The sequence below is a fragment of the Lonchura striata genome, chromosome 1 (assembly GCF_050655825.1).
Source record: "Lonchura striata isolate lonStrDom1 chromosome 1, ASM5065582v1, whole genome shotgun sequence".
Classification (NCBI taxonomy): Eukaryota; Metazoa; Chordata; class Aves; order Passeriformes; family Estrildidae; genus Lonchura; species Lonchura striata.
Window position 1 is genome coordinate 118489910 of NC_140703.1, and position 17876 is coordinate 118507785.

General features: G+C 62.8%; 1 protein-coding gene across 16 annotated transcripts in view; it reads right to left on the reverse strand.

The window, feature by feature from the left end:
- Nucleotides 1-268: 268 nt before the first annotated feature.
- The window catches only part of STIM1 (stromal interaction molecule 1), a 75554-nt gene continuing 57946 nt past the window's right edge, over nt 269-17876 (reverse strand). For 6 of the 16 annotated variants that reach the window (XM_085587774.1, XM_085587782.1, XM_085587799.1 and 3 more), the window contains 3 exons: nt 15092-15172; nt 11285-11672; nt 269-2913 (listed from right to left, as the gene is read on the reverse strand). In XM_085587774.1, the coding sequence (XP_085443900.1) occupies nt 2364-2913; nt 11285-11672; nt 15092-15172 (1019 nt within the window). In that variant the 3' untranslated portion in view covers nt 269-2363. Of the gene's footprint in view, nt 2914-8866; nt 8886-9100; nt 11673-15091; nt 15173-17876 lie in introns of those variants that run through there. The other 10 variants (XM_085587837.1, XM_085587846.1, XM_085587822.1 and 7 more) reach the window with 9 other exon arrangements.

The following is a 17876-nucleotide window of genomic DNA, read 5'->3' on the forward strand; positions in this document are numbered from 1 at the left end:
GTGGCTGCCTGGCCCTGTCCCGGCTGCCAGCAGTGTCCCCGCGGCAGTGGCAGTGCCAGGATGTCCCTGGGGTGGATTCGCTGTGCCTGTGGAGCCGTGACCCAGGTGCCACGGGAGAGGACGATGGCAGGGCCTGGTCAGGGACAGCCGTGGTGTCCCTGTCCCCGGTGACCTGGCCAGGAACACATCCCCAGCTGGCACCAGTGCCCCGACCCCACTGTGCCGGGAGCCTGGGAAGGGCTGCAAGGAGAGAGCAACAGCCAGCAGCTCGTAAAATAGACTACATGCTTTATTGGATTGAAAAGTTTTATGAAATGACAAAAAACAAAAAAACAAAAATCCACCTTAAATCAAGAGTTGGCAGATGCGTCAACAGTTGCAGTTTGGTGGATCCCCAACCCCTTCTCCAGAAGCATCCACAGGTCTCTGCCACCACAAGCAGCTCCGGCCCCGACCCCGCCGGCCCCGCTCCTGGGGCGCCCTGCCCGTGACAGAGGGGTGCCCCACAAATTGGGGTGCCCACGAACTAGGGAGCCCACAAATTGGGGAGCCCACAAATTGGGGTGCCCATTAATCGGGGTGCCCATGGTTTGGGGTGGCCACAGAATTGGGGTGCCCACGAATTGGGGTGCCCATTAATCAGGGTGCCCACGGAATCGGGGTGCCCAAGGACTGAGGTGCCCACGAATCAGGGTGCCCACAGAATCGGGGTGCCCAGGCAGCAGCCCCAGTTGTGGGGCCGAGCGCGTCCCCCCGTCCCCAGGGAAATGCAGGCACTTAAAAGTCATTGAGAGGAATTTTTCAGTTATCCCAAAGCAACAGTGAAATGAACTCCCACCTACGGAACAGAAAACACCTTTGTAGCCCTTCCTGAATCGTCAAGACACAAATATATTACTCTGGCATAAAGCAAGGCCCCGGGGCTCTCGGCATCCCGCCCGGCCTCCTCTTCCTCCTCCCCCCAGCGTGCATCCTCCTCTGCCTCGGCAGCAGCCCCCCAGCCCCGGGATGTGTGCGATGGGGAGGACAGGGACCTGGGCTGGGGGCTCGAGTGGGGTGCGGGCCTTTGGGGGCTCCCCTGCAGCCCCGGGGCGGGGGGATGCTCCCGGAGGGGCTGGAGAGGGGGCACGGCTCAGCCCCGGGGCTGGGGCAGGGCTCAGGTGGCCCGAGTGGGGACCCCTCCACGGCCGGGGCTGTGCCAGGACACCCCGGGGCTGTGAGCAGCAGGACGTGACCCACAGAGTGCCGAGGGAGGACGGGAGAGCCCTGGCTCGGCTGGCACAGCCAGGGACACCCGGCGTGTGCCTCGGGGGCACTGCCTGAGCCCCCTGCGTCCCTGCGGGCACAGAGCCCCAGCACCGGCCTGCGCCAGGGGAGCGCTGCCACGGTCCTGCCAGCCGGGCACAGCCTGCCCCTGCCCGGGGAGCCCCGCTCGGCCTGGTCCCTCCCTCTGGCCCTGCCCAGGGGCCACGGGGACTGCCCTGCTCCCGGGAGCCCTCTCCTCTCCTCCACTCCCTCCTCTCCTCCTGTCCGTGGGATGTGGCAGCCGGACCGGGCTCTGCTCCAGCACCACTCGGGATGGCGCTTCCCTCTCTGTCCCTGTCGCTGGGCACGGGGGCACGGCGGAGGCTGCCCAGGGAAGTAAAGGCAGGGACAGGCGTGGGCTCCTCCTGCCGTGTGTCCCGGCCTGCCGCAGCCAGCCCAGCGGGCAGAGCAGCGCGGGGACAGCGCCGTCCCCACCGGGAGCACACGAGTACCGGCCAGGGCAGCGTGTCCCTGCTCCTGCAGCGAGAGCTGCGATCCCCAGCCAGGGGATCCCCTCCCCGGGGCCGCAGCCGAGGGGCCGGGCTGCAAAAGGGACTCGGAGAAAGGAGGGAGAAGCGCTGGAGTCACCCCGGGCTGCAAAAGGGACTCGGAGAAAGGAGGGAGAAGCGCTGGAGTCACCCCGGGGGGAGCGGCCGGCGCCGCCCCGACCCTCCCTCGGCCTGTGCAAAAGTTGGAGGAGGCAGGAAAACAAATTAATAACAACAATAAAAAACAAAACAAAATTAAAAAAAAAACCCTAAAACCACATTGAAACCAAACCCAAAGGCCGCGTGGCTGAGCAGAGCAGGAGTAACTGGAAGCCATGCACAGCGAAGCCGGGACCGCAGCGCTCCGAGGGAGGGCAGGGGCGGCTCTCCCCGCGGGGAGGCGTCGCGCTTCTTGTCTCGGAGATGAGGAAATAAATAAGTTTAAACGTTTAAATAGCTCCTCCCGTGCCGGCGCTGGGGGACTCGGGGCCCGGGGGCTGCCGGGGCCGCGCTGCGCTCCCGGTGCACGGCCGGCCCCGGGCCCGGCGGGACGCGTCCGGGGGCTCCCCCCTACTTCTTGGGCTTCTTGAAGATCTTTAGGGGGAACTTTTTCTTGCTCTGGCCGAGGTCAACCTCGTCGCCCGTCAGGCTGCTGTCCTCGTCCCCCGGGCTCTTCTTGGCGGCCAGCTGCGGGATGCGGGTGTTCCGGGCGCCGCCGGGCCGGCAGTCAGAGATGGGGGAGGGGGTGTCGGGCTCGGTGGAGCTGGGGCTGTGCGACCGCGACGAATCCGAGGGGCTGGGCTTGCCGGCCGTCGGGTGGCTGATCTCCCCCAGGCTGGAGGACTTCTCCATGCCGTGGTTCACCATCATCATCTTCTTCATCACCATGGGGCTCTCGGGCAGCCGCTCCTGCAAAGCCGCCAGGGCGGGGGGCTCCCCGTGCCGGCTGCCGCCGTTGGGGGTGGGCGCGCCGGGGCCCGGGGGCCCGGGGACAGCCTCCTCCATGGACCTGGTCAGCAGCGTGGGCCGGGCAGCCAGCAGCTTGGGCGCCGAGCTGGGGATGCGCTGGTGGTCGCTCAGGTGCGGGATGGAGGAGTCGGAGTCGCAGCGAGTTAAATCTCTGCGGTGGAGAGCGAGAGACGGGTCAGCCCCGGCCCGGCCCGCCGCACACACGGATGGCAGCAGCGGCTGGGGGGCGAGGGGACCCCAGACCCCCGGGAGAGGCTGGCAGAGAGCCCTGCCCACCCCCGGCGCTGCCCCGCTCTGCCAGGGGTGCCCGGGCCGGGGCTCACCCCGGGGAGCTCGAGGGAGCGAGGACAGGGAACCGGGACAGGCTCGTCCCTCCCCGTGGATCCCAGGAGATCCCTCATTCTGGGATGGGATCGGTCCCTCCCCGTGGATCCTGGGAGATCCCTCATTCTGGGATGGGATCGGTCCCTCCCCGTGGATCCTGGGAGATCCCTCATTCTGGGATGGGATCGGTCCCTCCCCATGGGTACTGGGAAATCCCTCGTTCTGGGAAGGGATCCATCCCTCCCCATGGGTACTGGGAGATCCCTCATTCTGGGATGGGATCGGTCCCTCCCCATGGGTCCTGGGAGATCCCTCATTCTGGGATGGGATCGGTTCCTCCCCGTGGATCCAGGGAGATCCCTCATTCTGGGATGGGATCGGTCCCTCCCCATGGGTACTGGGAGATCCCTCATTCTGGGATGGGATCGGTCCCTCCCCGTGGATCCCAGGAGATCCCTCATTCTGGGAAGGGATCCATCCCTCCCCATGGGTCCTGGGAGATCCCTCATTCTGGGATGGGATCGGTCCCTCCCTGTGGATCCTGGGAGATCCCTCATTCTGGGATGGGATCGGTCCCTCCCCATGGGTACCGGGAGACCCCTCATTCTGGGATGGGATCGGTCCCTCCCCATGGGTACTGGGAGATCCCTCATTCTGGGAAGGGATCCATCTCTGCCCATGGATCCCGGGAGATCCCTCACTCCGGGATGGGATCCATTCCTGCCCAAGGATCCCAGAGAGATCGCTCATTCCGGGATGGGATCCTTCATTCCAGGATAGGATCCGTCCCTCCCCACGGATCCGGGGGGCCGGGAGCGCTCCCATCTCACCCCAGGTTCCCCAGAGGGTCCCTCAGCCCTCGCCACATCCGTGTGTGCCCGCGGCCCCGAGCCCTGCCGTGCCCCTGCCCGGCCGTGCCCCTGCCCGCTGCCGGGCTCCAGCCCCCGCGGGAGGACCCGGAGCCGGCCGTGCCCGCACGAAGCCATGCCCAGCCCCGCCGCTGCACGGGTTTGTGCCCAGCCTGTGCCTACCGCTGCCGGGCTCCCTGCGGAGCGGAGGGCAGGCTACGAGGGAAATGACAAGTCACAGCTCGCTGTCCCGGCTGGATGGCTGCTGGCCCCCTCCCCCGGCGCCTCCCAGGGGTGCCACAGCAAGGAGAGGCTGCCCGGGCAGCGGGATGGGGCCAGGGGCACCGGCCCTGCCCCACGCACAGCAGGGTGCAGCGGGATGGGAGGAAATGGAGAGGAAAGGAGCCGGGGAAGAGAAGCGGAAGGGGATGAGAAGAGATGGGAGGTGCTGACCTGTCCTTGCCCTGGAGCCCCCCTGATCTCTGCTCCTGGCACAGACCCCTGCACAAGGGTCACCAAACCTGCCTGGCACTGCCCCGAGCCCCCAGGTCATCTCCTACGGTACCACCACCAGCATCAGCCTGAGGCAGCTGCAGACACCGGCAAGACAAGGGAAAACCTTCCCAACAGAGCTGGAGATGCCCAGGCAGGACTGAGGAGATGTTTGGGGATCCCAGACTGGTTTGGGTGAGAAGGCACCGGGAGCCCACCCAGGGCCATGGCAGGGACACCTCCCACTGTGCCAGGCTGCTCCAGCCCCAGTGTCCAACCTGGCCTTGGGCACTGCCAGGGATCCAGGGGAATCTGGGAATTCCATCCCAGCCCTGCCCACCCTGCCAGGGAACAATTCCCAATTCCCAATCTCCCACCCAGCCCTGCCCTCTGGCAGTAGGGAGCCATTCCCTGGCTCCTGTCCCTCCATCCCTAGAAATTGTCTCTCTGCAGCTTTCCTGGGGCTCCTCCAGGCCCTGCCAGGCCACCCTGAGCTCAGCCCAAAGCTTCTCCCACCAATGCCCAGCTCCTGCTCCCCAGGGCTGCTCCCAGTCCCTTCTCCCAGGCTGTTGGTGCTGGGATTGCCCCGAGCCAGCTGCAGGACCTTGTCCTTGGTGCTGCTGAGCTGCAGGAGGCTCACGGTGCCAGCTCTCCAGCCTGTCCAGGTGCCCCTGGATGCCCCATCCCGTCCCTGCGCTGTGTGCCACAGCTCCGTGTCCCTGCCAGGTGCGGGCTGCCCTGGCTCTGTGTCCCTGTGGATGTTTCCAGCGCTGCTCCCAGCCCTGCCCTCTGAGGAAGGCACTCCTGCTGCTCTCCACAAGCTGATGGCACACGCTGGCGTTCTGCCACGGGCAGCCCGGACAGGCCCAGAACATTCTCCTCATGCTGGAACAAGAGCTTTTCTTTAACAGAAGCCACGGAGCAAAGCCAGGCCCTCGTTCGGCAGCTCCAGGGAACGCAGAGGAAAACGGGATCCTGTGGGTGCCTGGATTCAGCCCGGGATCTACCGGGGGAGCCCAGCTGTGCAGAACACCTCAGCTTCCTCTTCCCCAGCAGCAGAGGGCCATGGGCACTGCTGGCACTGTCCTCGTCCTCCCACGGAGCCAGCCCGGCCGATGCCCGAGTGCCACGGCGCATCCCGGGTGAGCCGCCAGAGAACGGAGCAGTCCAACGGCGTCAATGAGTCCCAGGTTATCCTGCCAGGGACACCGCTGCCACCACCACACCTGTGGGGCCACCAGCAGATACTGCAGAATGTCACCGCCACGGCCCACGGTGTCACTGGGTCACTGGTGTCACTGGGGTCACTGGTGTCACTGGGTCACTGGTGTCACTGGTGTCATGGGGTCACTGGTGTCACTGGGGTCATGGGGTCACTGGTGTCATGGGGTCACTGGGTCACTGGTGTCACGGGGTTACTGGTGTCACTGTGGTCACTGTGGTCACTGGGGTCATGGGGTCAGGGGGTCACTAGTGTCATGGGGTCACTGGTGTCACTGTGGTCACTGGTGTCACTGTGGTCACTGGTGTCATGGTGTCACGGGGTCACTGGTGTCACTGGTGTCACTGGGTCACTGGTGTCACTGGTGTCATGGGGTCACTGGTGTCACGGGGTCACTGGTGTCACTGGTGTCACTGGTGGCACTGGGGTCATGGGGTCACTGGTGTCACTGGTGTCATGGGGTCACTGGTGTCACTGGTGTCACTGGGAGCAGCAGCAGCTGTGGAACACAGTGGAGCTGAATGAACTCGGGGTGCTGGAGCCCACTCCAAAACGTGCACGCACCCACAAGCCCGGGCTGGGACACCTCGGGACACTGCCAGTGCCTGCAGATGGAATGTCACTGCCACCGCAGCCTCCAGCTCCTTCAAGGAATTCAGGAATCTCCGGCTCTTCCCAAATGTTTCTCACTCAGGGCTTACCACACCTGCAAAGGGGAATTCCTGCCGGAATTCCTGCCTGGACACTCCTCTCCCAGGGAAGTGGCACAAGTGCCCACCTGCACATGCTGAGCCCTTGCTGAGGTGCCACCAGAGTAGAACATCCACCTCTGGAGGTTTATTTCCTGCACAAATCCCTGGGAAGTGCCCCTTTCCAGGAGAACCGAGCAGACTTGGGCTGCAGAGGCTGGCAGCAGCCCAAGGGCCGGGAAAGGAGCGAGGCTGCGGGGCAGAACCTTGGCAGGGGAAGGATGGTGCTGGTCAGAGGCAGGGCCAGGCAGGATCAGATCCTGGCAGGAATGCAGTGTCCGCTCTGCACTCAGGAGGAACAGGAGGTGGGGAGCCCCGAGGGACCCCCACGGCCCCGGCTGGGGATGGGGCACAGCGACACCTGCTCCCGGCACAGTCACCGTCCCAGCTCCAGCACAGGATCTTCTTCTCCAGGAGATCCAACCCGTCCCTTCTGGCTGCCACAATCCCAGAGGCACAGATCCGGCTGAGGGTCGCTGGTATAAACCCTTTCAAACAGCAAGAGGGCAGCAAACGCAGGAGAAAATGGATTTTTTCCAACTGAGGAGACTTCAAGGATGTGTGAAGAGGGCGAGCGCTCCTCGCTGGGCTCCAGAGCTGCTCCTCTCCCGCAGGGCTGGCAGGTTCCAATCCAGCAGGGACCAAGGCAGCCCTGCAGCGTGTGCAGAAGGTGGACAGCAGATGGACAGGCAGGCTCTGCTCCAGGAGGGTTTTCTGCCCCAGAGCAGGCGCTGGGAACCCGATCCCAGGACAGCTGGCCCGCCCCGGTGACACCAGAGCAGCATTCCCACCGTGTCACCTCCGGGGACATCCTGCTCTGCCTGTGGCACAGGGCCCTGGCCCCACTCCTGGGGTGGCTGTTCTCTGGGACCCTCGGCCCCGCAGGGGATGCACCACCGGGGTTCCACCTCCCTGAGCCCCAGCTCATGCTCTGGTCTCATCCGGGGCACTGAAGGAGCTGCTGGCCAGGAGCACGCCACTCCCGAATTCCTACTCTGCTCGTGCACAATCCCTCCAGCTGTAAGTCAGGAATCTATTCCTGAAGGACACAGGGAAGAGCTGGTGACAGCAGCACCCACCAGAGCAGCAGCAGTGCCCACCCTGCTGTGCCAGGCTCCAGGACATCCTGGCACTCAGGAGACACCCACCACGCCAGGACAATGCAAGGGACACCTGGCACAGGCAGAGACCTCCTGCATTCCCACTGGGGCACCACAGGCTGATTCTGGGAGCTGAACACCGATGGCCAGGAACTTGTGGGGTTTCCTTCAGCCCCAAAGAGCCTTTTCCTGGTGGTTCCCACAAGGAAGTGCACAACGGCAGGACAGGATTCCTGGGGCCACACGGGCTGGGTCACAGGCAGCAAGAGGAGTGGGCACTCCTGAGTCCATGCCAGCACCAGAGGAAGGAAAGAGCATTCCCAGGATACTGCCATCATCCCAGGTGAGGCTCAGCCACTGATTTCCATGAGGATTATGCTCCTGAACTGTTGTGGCACACTGCCAAGAGGAAAAGCTATCCCAGGACAGGCTGGCCTTGATGGGATCCCAGGAAGGATCCCAGGAAGTGTTTCTGCAGAGCAGCAGGAGCCCCTGGAGCTCATCCCTCCTGGAAACCACAGAGCAGCAACTGGACAGGGAAGTACCTGGGAGCCTTCCTCCACGCCAGCAGTGCTCCCTGCTCTTTTCCACGGATCCAGGCACTCCTGCAGCTCCACACAGCGACCCTGCCAGCACTCAGCTGCCCAAGGCAGGACGGATCTGCTCCCCTGGCTCCCTCCCACCCCACCAGGATCCACCTGAGCCGGGAGGGAGGGAGGGAGGGAGGGTGAGGAGATGGGGATGGTGAACAGAAGCAGCAGAGAGCAAAGCATGGAATAAGGAAAGCCTGGAGTACAGGAAGCCTGGGAGTGGAGGGGGAGCAGGGAGGAGCAGGAGGAGGATGGAGAACCAACACCTGTTTTTCCCCAGCCCTGCAGCCCATGAGGGGCTTCTCTGGGTGTCCCCACTGGGTCCAGCCCGGCATGGCCCAGGAGCTGCCCCGGGAGTGCTCCAGCAGCCACAGAGCCCCGGCTGCCTCAGCCCTCTGTGTGTGCCTCAGGAGCACCCTCGGCTGCCGGGCTCCGTGCCCGTGGCACCAGGGACCAAGGCTTTTCTTAAGGCAAACTCCCAAATTTGCTGTGGGGCTGAGCCTCAACGAAGACCCGACAGCAGCTTCCTCCCTTCCAGCCTGCAAGAGCTGTGAATTACTCATTTCCCTGGATTCCTGACTCTCTCCCTTCCCTGAGCTTTGGCTGCCGCCTCCCTTCCTGGCTGGAGAAGGGCCTGGGCACGGGCACTTGGTGCTACACTCCCATCTCCGTGGTTTCACCCAGCTGAGGCAGGCACTGGCAGCAGAAACCTCTGTGCACACGCAGCCCCTCCAGCCCCTCTCCCCCCGGGGACCCCCCGAGCCCGGACCCGCTCTGACCTTACTGGCGCCGGATCCTCTGAAGCCAATTGCAAAAGAGAAGCAGAGAGTGAGGAGGTGAGGGAGCGGCTCCCTGCCCGGGAAGGCGGGCAGGACTCCGGAGACAGCGGCCGCAGCCTGCAGGCTCGGGGCAGCTCCTGGAGAAGCTGCTCCCGCGAGCTCTGCCCGGCCTGGGCTCTGCTGGGCGCGGGGCAGGCTCCAGCAGCCACCAGGGCACCGTCCTCCCCCGAGGGAGCCAGGGCTCTCTGGGGCTCTGCTCCGCGCACCGACTCCCCGAAGGGCCTGCTGAGGCTCCCCACCGTCCTGCCTGCCTCCCCGGAGGCCGAGGGCTGTCAGCAAAGGCCTCGGGGAGCGGGGCTGCCAAGGAGGAGCAGCAATCGCCGGCCCGGCAGCGGCGCTTTTAGGGACGCGTCGGAGCAGGGCGTGCCGGCGACGCGGCCGGGTGAAAACGAGCATCAGCACGCCGCAAACCCACGTCTCCGGGTGCCCAACTCCTCGTTCCTGCTGCTGGGCTGGGCAGGGCGAGCTGCCTGCTGCGGGGCAGCCGCAGCAAAGCCCAGCGGGGACGTTCTCGCTCCGTGGCTTCTCCTGCGGCACCGGCCGGGCTTTGCCACGGGAGCAGGGACAGGACTGTCCTGCTGGCACCCAGGGGTGGCCAGCGGGGCTCTGACCAGGGCAGGCCACACTCATCCCCCCCTAAGGACCTCTGCCACTGTCCCCTTCCCTCGCTGGGGTCCCCACACTGGATCCCATCTCCCTCTGCCACTCTCAGGGGGTCTGCAGGGATCAGGCTTTATCCCAGGCAGGAATTCTACGTGTCCCGGGCCTCAGTGGGAATAAATCACATTTAAGCAGCTGTTTTGGACACAGGACATGAGCCCCAGGCTCCCTCCTGCAGAGCCAGGGAGGCAATGGAAGCAGGGACCAGCAGCATTCCCAGCTTTTACCAGTCAAACTGGGACAGCTGCAGTTGAGCTCCCGCTGGTAGGAGTTAATTAATTACACTGCTTCTCATCATCCCCAACCAGCCATTACCGAATTAACTGAGATGCTGCTCTTTCATTCTCCATTGTGGAGCAGGTGCAGGAATTGCCCCCTCGGTATTCCAGACTCCGGAATGTGCCTGGGGCTGCCCAGCTTGGAGGCACACGGGGCGGGGAGGGGGAGCAACATCCAAACCAGAGCCTGAACAAGGCCAGGAGAGATCCCAGCACCTGAGGGCAGGGGTACCCACAGGTGAGGGGATAACGGGACACCGGGCTGCGATGGGTGAGGATGTGGTGACTGGGAATGTTTCCCTGCCCGGAGAAATGGTGGTGGAAGGGCATTTCCCCCCTCCTCTGCCTCACCTAGAGACTCCCAGCCTTCCCCCAGCAGTCTGCTCCCCAGTCCTGAGGAGCAGCAGACTGTTTAATTTTGCCATGGAGAAAGCATGGAACATAGATGGAATGACCTGGCAGGGACAGGATTCCCTGGTCCATCACAGCCTTCCCACTGCCTGCACGGAGTGCCTGGGACACCTGAGGCCACGAGCACACATCCCACTGCCCCAGGGAGATCCCACAGGGACACAGCACCCTGGGACTGGCTGCACCCCTGACCCCGGGGCATGAGGACAGGGATGTCACTCGGGTGAAAGCCACCCCAGGAGCCTGATCCTGTGCTTGGGACACACGGCATTCCTGTCAGGATGTCAGGGCCCCCCTGGAGCACCAGGCAGGATTCCTGCTCCTCCCTGTCACCAGCCCTGTGAGCTGGGACAGCTCTGGGATTGAGAGATGGAGGATAACCAGTCCCCAGGGTGTGCCAGCTCTCCAAAGAGCCAGCTGAAAGGGACCAAGCTAAAGCCAACCAAAGCAGCTCCAACTCCCTCCTCGGACATTCCTCAGCCAAAACACCCCCATTCCTCATCCCTACAGACCAGAGGCAGAGTCACTCCAGAACACATTCCTGAACTGCCACTCTAGCGCCTCCGAAAACAATCCCAATTTTCTCCAACTGCTACCTCGTGGTCCCCCACCCATCATGTTCCCTTTGCAATTCACTCGTGAGGACCCCAGGAGATGCAGGCTTCAAATCAGGCCAGGTTTGGTGATCAGTTCTGTTGCCTCCTCATATCCCCCTGTTTAGGGAATACCGAGCACCTGGGAGCTCTCATTTGCTCAGCTGCAGTAGAACACCACCCGAGCACCTTGGGAATGCCCAAAACCGAGCTCGTGGGCGTGGGGATGGCCCACGGAATCCTCCTTAGAGGCTCCAGCGGCTCGGGAGAGCAGCGGAAGGAACGAAAGCGAAAAATCGCGGAACGAAGGCCCAAAAGGAAAGGGCAGAAGGAACGTGGGAGAAAGAGCACCCCAGCAAGCGTCAGCTCTGAGGCACGGCAGGCAGGAGGCAGCTAGAAAAGAAACAGCAATATACCCAAAGCTCCCAGTGCGACAGCGAACTCCAGAGGTGACATCAGGAGGGGGCAGGTCGGGGATGGAATCCATCTGGAGGAAATAAGAGGTGGTGTGATGGTAATAGATAGGGTGGACATGGCAAGCAGGAGCAGGTGCGGTGGTGGTGGATGAAGAGCAGGAGGTGGAGGTGGAGGCAGGCGATGGGCTGGAGCCGGGCAGGTCGGAGCTGAAGGACTGTCCGGAGGTGAGGCTGTGCATTCGGCGCAGGGACACTCGGCCCGCCCGCAGCGGGGCCGCGGGGCCCGCCTCGGGCTGCCCCGGCACGAGACTCTCTACCAACCTCTGCGATCCGTGGCCGTGCTGCGGCTCCACCAGGCGCTGCCGGACTGTGCTGGGCAAGGCCGGAGCTGCAACGACACGCGGGGCACGGTGAGGGAGGGCACGGCCGCGGAGCTCCGACCACAGACACTGAGCCGGCCCGCGGAGCTCCACCAGGAGAGACTGACCCAGCCCAGAGAGACTGACCCAGCCCGTGGAGCTCCACCAGGAGAGACTGACCAGCCCATGGAGCTCCACCAGCAAAGACTGACCCAGCCCGTGGAGCTCCACCAGGAGAGACTGACCCAGCCCAGAGAGACTGACCAGCCCAGAGAGACTGACCCAGCCCATGGAGCTCCACCAGGAGAGACTGAGCCAGCCCATGGAGCTCCACCAGCAAAGACTGACCCAGCCCGTGGAGCTCCACCAGGAGAGACTGACCCAGCCTGTGGAGCTCCACCAGGAGAGAGCGAGGGCACAGCCTGTCCTGCAGAGCTCTGCCAGGAGAGACTGACCCAGCCCAGAGAGACTGACCCAGCCCGTGGAGCTCCACCAGCAGAGACTGACCCAGCCTGTGGAGCTCCACCAGGAGAGACTGACCCAGCCCAGAGAGACTGACCAGCCCAGAGAGACTGACCCAGCCCATGGAGCTCCACCAGGACAGACTGAGCCAGCCCATGGAGCTCCACCAGGAGAGAGCGAGGGCACAGCCTGGCCCGTGGAGCTCCACCAGGAGTGACCCAGCCCATGGAGCTCCACCAAGAGAGAGTGAGGGCACAGCCTGTCCTATGGAGCTCCACCAGCCCTGGCACCAGCACAGCAGCACCACCCCATTGGCACCATCCCAGTAGCATCATCCTAATCCCACCAGCACCATCCCAGCAGCATCATCCCAGTCCCACTGGCACCATCCCAGCAGCACCACCCCAGTCCCCCTGGCACCATCCCAGCAGCATCATCCCAGTCCCCCTGGCACCATCCCAGCAGCATCATCCCAGTCCCACTGACACCATCCCAGCAGCACCATCCCAGCGTCCCTGTGCCACCAGCACTGTCCCACCTCGTGCCAGCAGTTAAGGCCTGTTTAATGCAGAAGCAGCTTTAAGCTGGTGCTGAACATGCTGGGTTAATGCCCAGCCCATGGAAAACTCCAGCATTGGTGATGCAGGTGCCTCTGAACACCTTATCTGAGCATCTTGCCTGACGCAGAGAGCGGCTGCATGATTCATCCCACCTGGAGCCACCACCTGGCTCCTGGAGAGCCAGAACTGGGCACCTCCAGGGCCTTTCCACCCTCTCATGGTCCCAGGCCTGCTGCCCGGGTGGGACCCTCACAGCCCAAAGCAGAAGCCCCAGGTGAGCAGGGCAGTGTTGGCACCTGAAGCTCTGCTGAATTCACTGTGTGGGGGCAGCACCAGGAGCAGAGCAGTGGCAGCACAGAATCATACAGGGACTGGGTTGGGCTGGAGGGACCTTAAAGATCATCTCCTCCCACCTCTGCCATGGCAGGGACACCTCCCACTGCCCCAGGCTGCTCCAAGCCCAGTGTCCAACCTGGCCTTGGGCACTGCCAGGGATGTGGCAGTTCCCTGTTTGGTTGAAAATGTTTGGGTTGAGGATATTTGGCAGGAATTGTTCCCTGGCAGGGTGGGCAGGGCTGGGATGGAATTCCCAGAGCAGCTGGAGCTTCCCCTGGATCCCTGGCAGTGCCCAAGGCCAGGTTGGGCACTGGGGCTGGAGCAGCCTGGCACAGTGGGAGGTGTCCCCATGGCAGGGGTGGCACTGGGTGGGCTTTAGGGTCGCTCCCATCCCAGACTTTCTGGGATTCACTCCTGATTCCCCCATGCCTGCACTGGTGACTGTGGCCCCCGAGCGGCCTCAGCTGCTGCCAGCCTGTTCTGTGACCACCGTGACTGATCAGAGACCCCCTCAACCTGAGAAATATCCTCCTCTGGCTGCTAATTCCCCTTGGTTTGGGGAACCACACGGGAATGTCCTTTGGAGTCCCAGCCCCAGCTCCTGCCCTGCCTTCAAAGCTCCTCGGGATCTCTCCAGCCCGGTGGTCACACCTGGCTGGAACTGGAGCCCAGCAGCCCCTGAGCAGCTGCCTGTGCCCCACACCTGCCCCCAGGGTCACCCCCAGAGCCAGGGGAGGCCCCCTCACCTGCCTGGAGCCTTGGGAATGCTCCCCTCCATCATGGAGAGCGGGATCCCAGGGCTGCAGCCCCATCCCCAGCCAGCCAGGCTGGCTTTATTCCACCCCCTGCTGCCATTGCATACAAGATGATCCTCCCTTGGCAGGAGATAAGGTGTTCAGGATTGCTCAGGATTTCTTATGTGCATAAGAAATGAATGTTCCAATGGGTTAAAAAGATGCAGAGACAGGAAAGCTCAGAAATGGAGGAGAGCTCCTTTGGGAATGGAAGAACCAGCAACCCCTGCTCTGGAAAATCCCAGCTGGACACACAGGGCTCCTCTGGCAGAATGACTCAGGACTGAAAGATCCACAGGGATGCATTTCCAGTGGAAGAAGGAATAAGAAGGAATAATTCTGACAACTTGGCTGTCTCCACAGCCCCAAGGTGAATCCCAGTCTTTCCCACTGCCCCTTGCTCCCTACAGTGTCCATCCATGAACGTGGAATCTTACACCATCTATTCTATTGCAAGAATTTTTTTTTTTTTTAGCTCCAGAGCTGCAATTCCAATTTGGGAATCTCACTGTGGAGGGTTCACAGGGATCTGACTGCAGAGTAACTCACTGGGGTGATGGGTTTCTGCTACAGGTTTCTTTTTCCCTTGGGCCACACTTTTTCCCCTAAGGATTCCCCATTTTTTTCCTGGTGTTCCACCTCTCATTTCCCAACTCAGTACTTCCCTGCTTTGTGTTCTCCTTCTCCAAGACTTACCCTGCCATGAGCTCTGGAGGGGGACCTGGCTTCCCAGACCCACGTTTTACCAACATTCCCCAAACTCCCTGCCCAGCACCCCAAGGAAAAGCCCTCCCAGCACGAGGCTGGCACATCCAGCTCCTGTGCCCCCTCCGAGGGGAGGCTTCCAAAGGAAGCCAAGGCCAGGAGGCTGAGTGCCTCGCCAGGGCACACAGGGACAGCTTTCCCTAAGGCTGGCACTGCTCAGTTTATCCCTGCTCAGGGATTCTGCAGGGAGGGATGGGGCAGCAGGGAAGGAGGTGGGATGGGACAGGGAATGCTGTCACCTCCTCCCGCCCTCACTGGGTCCTTCATCTCCAGCTCAGGGGTGAAATGGAATAAGTCCAACCCCCCAGATTCCCTAGCTGCACCCAGGAGCACGTGGGAGCTGCAGCTGAGATTCTTCTTCATCCCACCAGACTCTTCCCGGGGTTAGTGCAGGTGGCGATGGCTCAGTGAGGACAGAACATTCATTAGTTCCCGTGCCAGAAAGATGGAAAACTGGTGGATGTATTTTAGTCCAGAAAAAGGCCAGAAGGCAGAATAAAAAAATGGAAATAAAATTGAAGAGAACCAAACCAGGGTATTTCCAGAGGGACTGATCCTCCGAGGACAGCGAGGAGCGGTCGCTGAACCTGCGCCCGAAAAGCCAGGCTGCATCTGGGGGCCAGCCAGGTGGGAACAGGAAAGAGAGAGATGCCATTTACTGGGAGCAGCACCAGGGGTCCTCAGCAACACACTTGGGCAGGAGAAACTCGGCACTGCTCTCCTGAGGCAGGGTTTGCACACCAAGGAAGGAAATCCTACAGGGAAAGGCTCCCTTGCTTTGGGAACTGCAGTGCCCAGTGCTGGCTGGAGGTGCTTCACTTCAGGGAGGGCGGTGGGCAGGAGGGGCAGGCAGCTGGGCAGGAGGGTGGGCAGGCTCTCTGCCCAGCTCTGGATGATGGAAGTGCTCCCTGGAAATGTCTCACTCAAGGAGTCTCAAGTGCCAAGAAGCTGAGGCTGAAATCGGGGCTGAAGGCTCACACGGGGCCCAGCTGAGGTCCTCAGGTGTCACCTGGGACTGTCCAAGCATCCCTGCCACCAGTGTCCAGCTGGGGCTGTGCCAGGGCTGGACAGAGATGTCCACCTCGATTCTGAGGGCGACTGGGAATGACAAGGAGCAGGATGTGTCCCTTCCCTGAAGCTTTAGTGTCCCAAAACACAGCTGATGCCACAAACTGGCTCCAGCGCCCACGTCTGCAGGGCCCTGGGAACACACAGGTAACCCCCTTCCTCCTGCCCCACCAAGGCCTCCAAGCTCTGCCTCCCCTGGCCCCTGCCCCTGGACCTCCCCCAGACCGAGGGGACGTGGCCCTGGCACACAGGGCACCTCCTGCAGCACACAGTGCCAGCCCTGAGGCCCTTCTGCTGCCCCAAACAGCCCTGCCTTGGACTAAGTCACCCAGAGTGGCCCCGAGCAGCTGGGGCTGCCCTGGGTCCCTGGCAGTGCCCAAGGCCAGGGGCTGGAGCAGCCTGGCACAGTGGGAGGTGTCCCTGCCATGGCAGGGGTGGCACTAGAGGAGCTTTAAGGTCCTTCCAAGCCCATCCACTCTGTGATCCCATGATTCCATGACAGTGCCTGGATCAGGGTGCTGTGCCCTGCCAGGTGCTGTCCCCAGGCCCTGTCCCTGCTCTCCAGCTCCCTCAGCCTCTGGTGCAATACCCAAGGGGAGACTATTTGGAAGATGCCCTTTTGGGAGAAGCAAGCAGGGCCTGGGCCAGCTGCAGGCAGGAACAGCAGCCAGGGCTGACCCCCAGGCGCTGCAGAGAAGGTGACAGTGCAACCCAGCCCAGGAGCTCAGCAGCTGGGGGGTCACAGGCACAGGGTGAGCCACACTCAGCCCTCCCTCCATGGGCTCTGGGCCTGGCAGAGCAGGGACAGCCACGCTGGGAGTGACCAGCAAGGAGGGACAGCCACCTGGGAGTGACCAACGAGGAGGGACAGCCACCCTGGGAGTGACCAGCAAGGAGGGACTGCCACCTGGGAGTGACCAACGAGGAGGGACAGCCACCTGGGAGTGACCAGCAAGGAGGGACTGCCACCTGGGATTGACCAACGAGGAGGGACAGCCACCCTGGGAGTGACCAACGAGGAGGGACAGCACCCTGGGAGTGACCAACGAGGAGGGACAGCACCCTGGGAGTGACCAACGAGCAGGGACAGCCACCCTGGGAGTGACCAACGAGGAGGGACAGCCACGCTGGGAGTGACCAACGAGGAGGGACAGCACCCTGGGAGTGACCAACGAGCAGGGACAGCCACGCTGGGAGTGACCAACAAAGAGGGACAGCACCCTGGGAGTGACCAACGAGCAGGGACAGCCACGCTGGCTGACCCCAAGCCCTGCACAGAGCTGGAGCTGGGGCAGCCTCTGCTCCAGGGAGTGTCTGACAGGTCCCTGAGGCTGGCAGACTGCTGCTCCCACAGGAGTGCTGCAGGATGCAGGTCCAGCTGTGCCTCAGGAGAGGGCAGCTTTGAGTCTCTACATCCCAAGAAAGTGCTCAGGCCAAGGGGACACCAGGATAATCCCGTTTCCTGTCCCACTGCCGTGTCTACCCATGCCTTTGGTGGGGGTTTTGGTAAATGCTTGAATCCCTGAGTTGACCAGAACAGCACAGGTAGAAGGAAATGATGACTAACCATCCCTAAATTACAGTTCTGCTGCAATGAACGGGCTGCAGACAACCCCAGAGTGGGGCCTGGCCTGTCAGGGATGCTCCTGACCCTGATGGACCAGCTGTGTCTTTGGGCATGGAAACCCCAGCTTGGGTCCATGAACCCCTCCTGACAGGTGAACTACAGATCCAGCTCTGCTCTGTGCCACAGCCCCAACCCCGCAGACACAGCCCCCGTTCCCAGGGAACTCCCAGAGCCCCATTCCCAGAGAGCTCCCAGAGCCTCTATTTTCAGGGAGTCCCCCATTCCCAGGGAGCCCCTGCATCCCCGGGGAGCTCAGGGAGCTGCATTCCCAGGGAGTTTCTCCCATTCCCAGGGAGCCCCCCGATTCTCCAGGAGCTCCCGTTGCCCCATTCCACAGAAGTCCCCCATCCACGGGAGCCCCCTGTACCCAGGGAGTTCTCCGTTCCCTAGGAGCACCCCCATTCCCAAGGAGCTCCCAGAGCCCCCATTCCCAGGTAGTTCCCCCATTCCCAGGGAGCCTCCACTGCCCTATTCCCAGGGAGTTCCCCCATTCCCTAGGAGCTCCCCATTCCCCAGGAGCTCCCCCATCCCCGGGAGCCCTGCATCCCCTAGGAGGTCCCCATTCCCCAGGAGCCCCCCATTCCCAGGGAGTCCCCCCATCCCCAGAGCCCCCCAACCCCA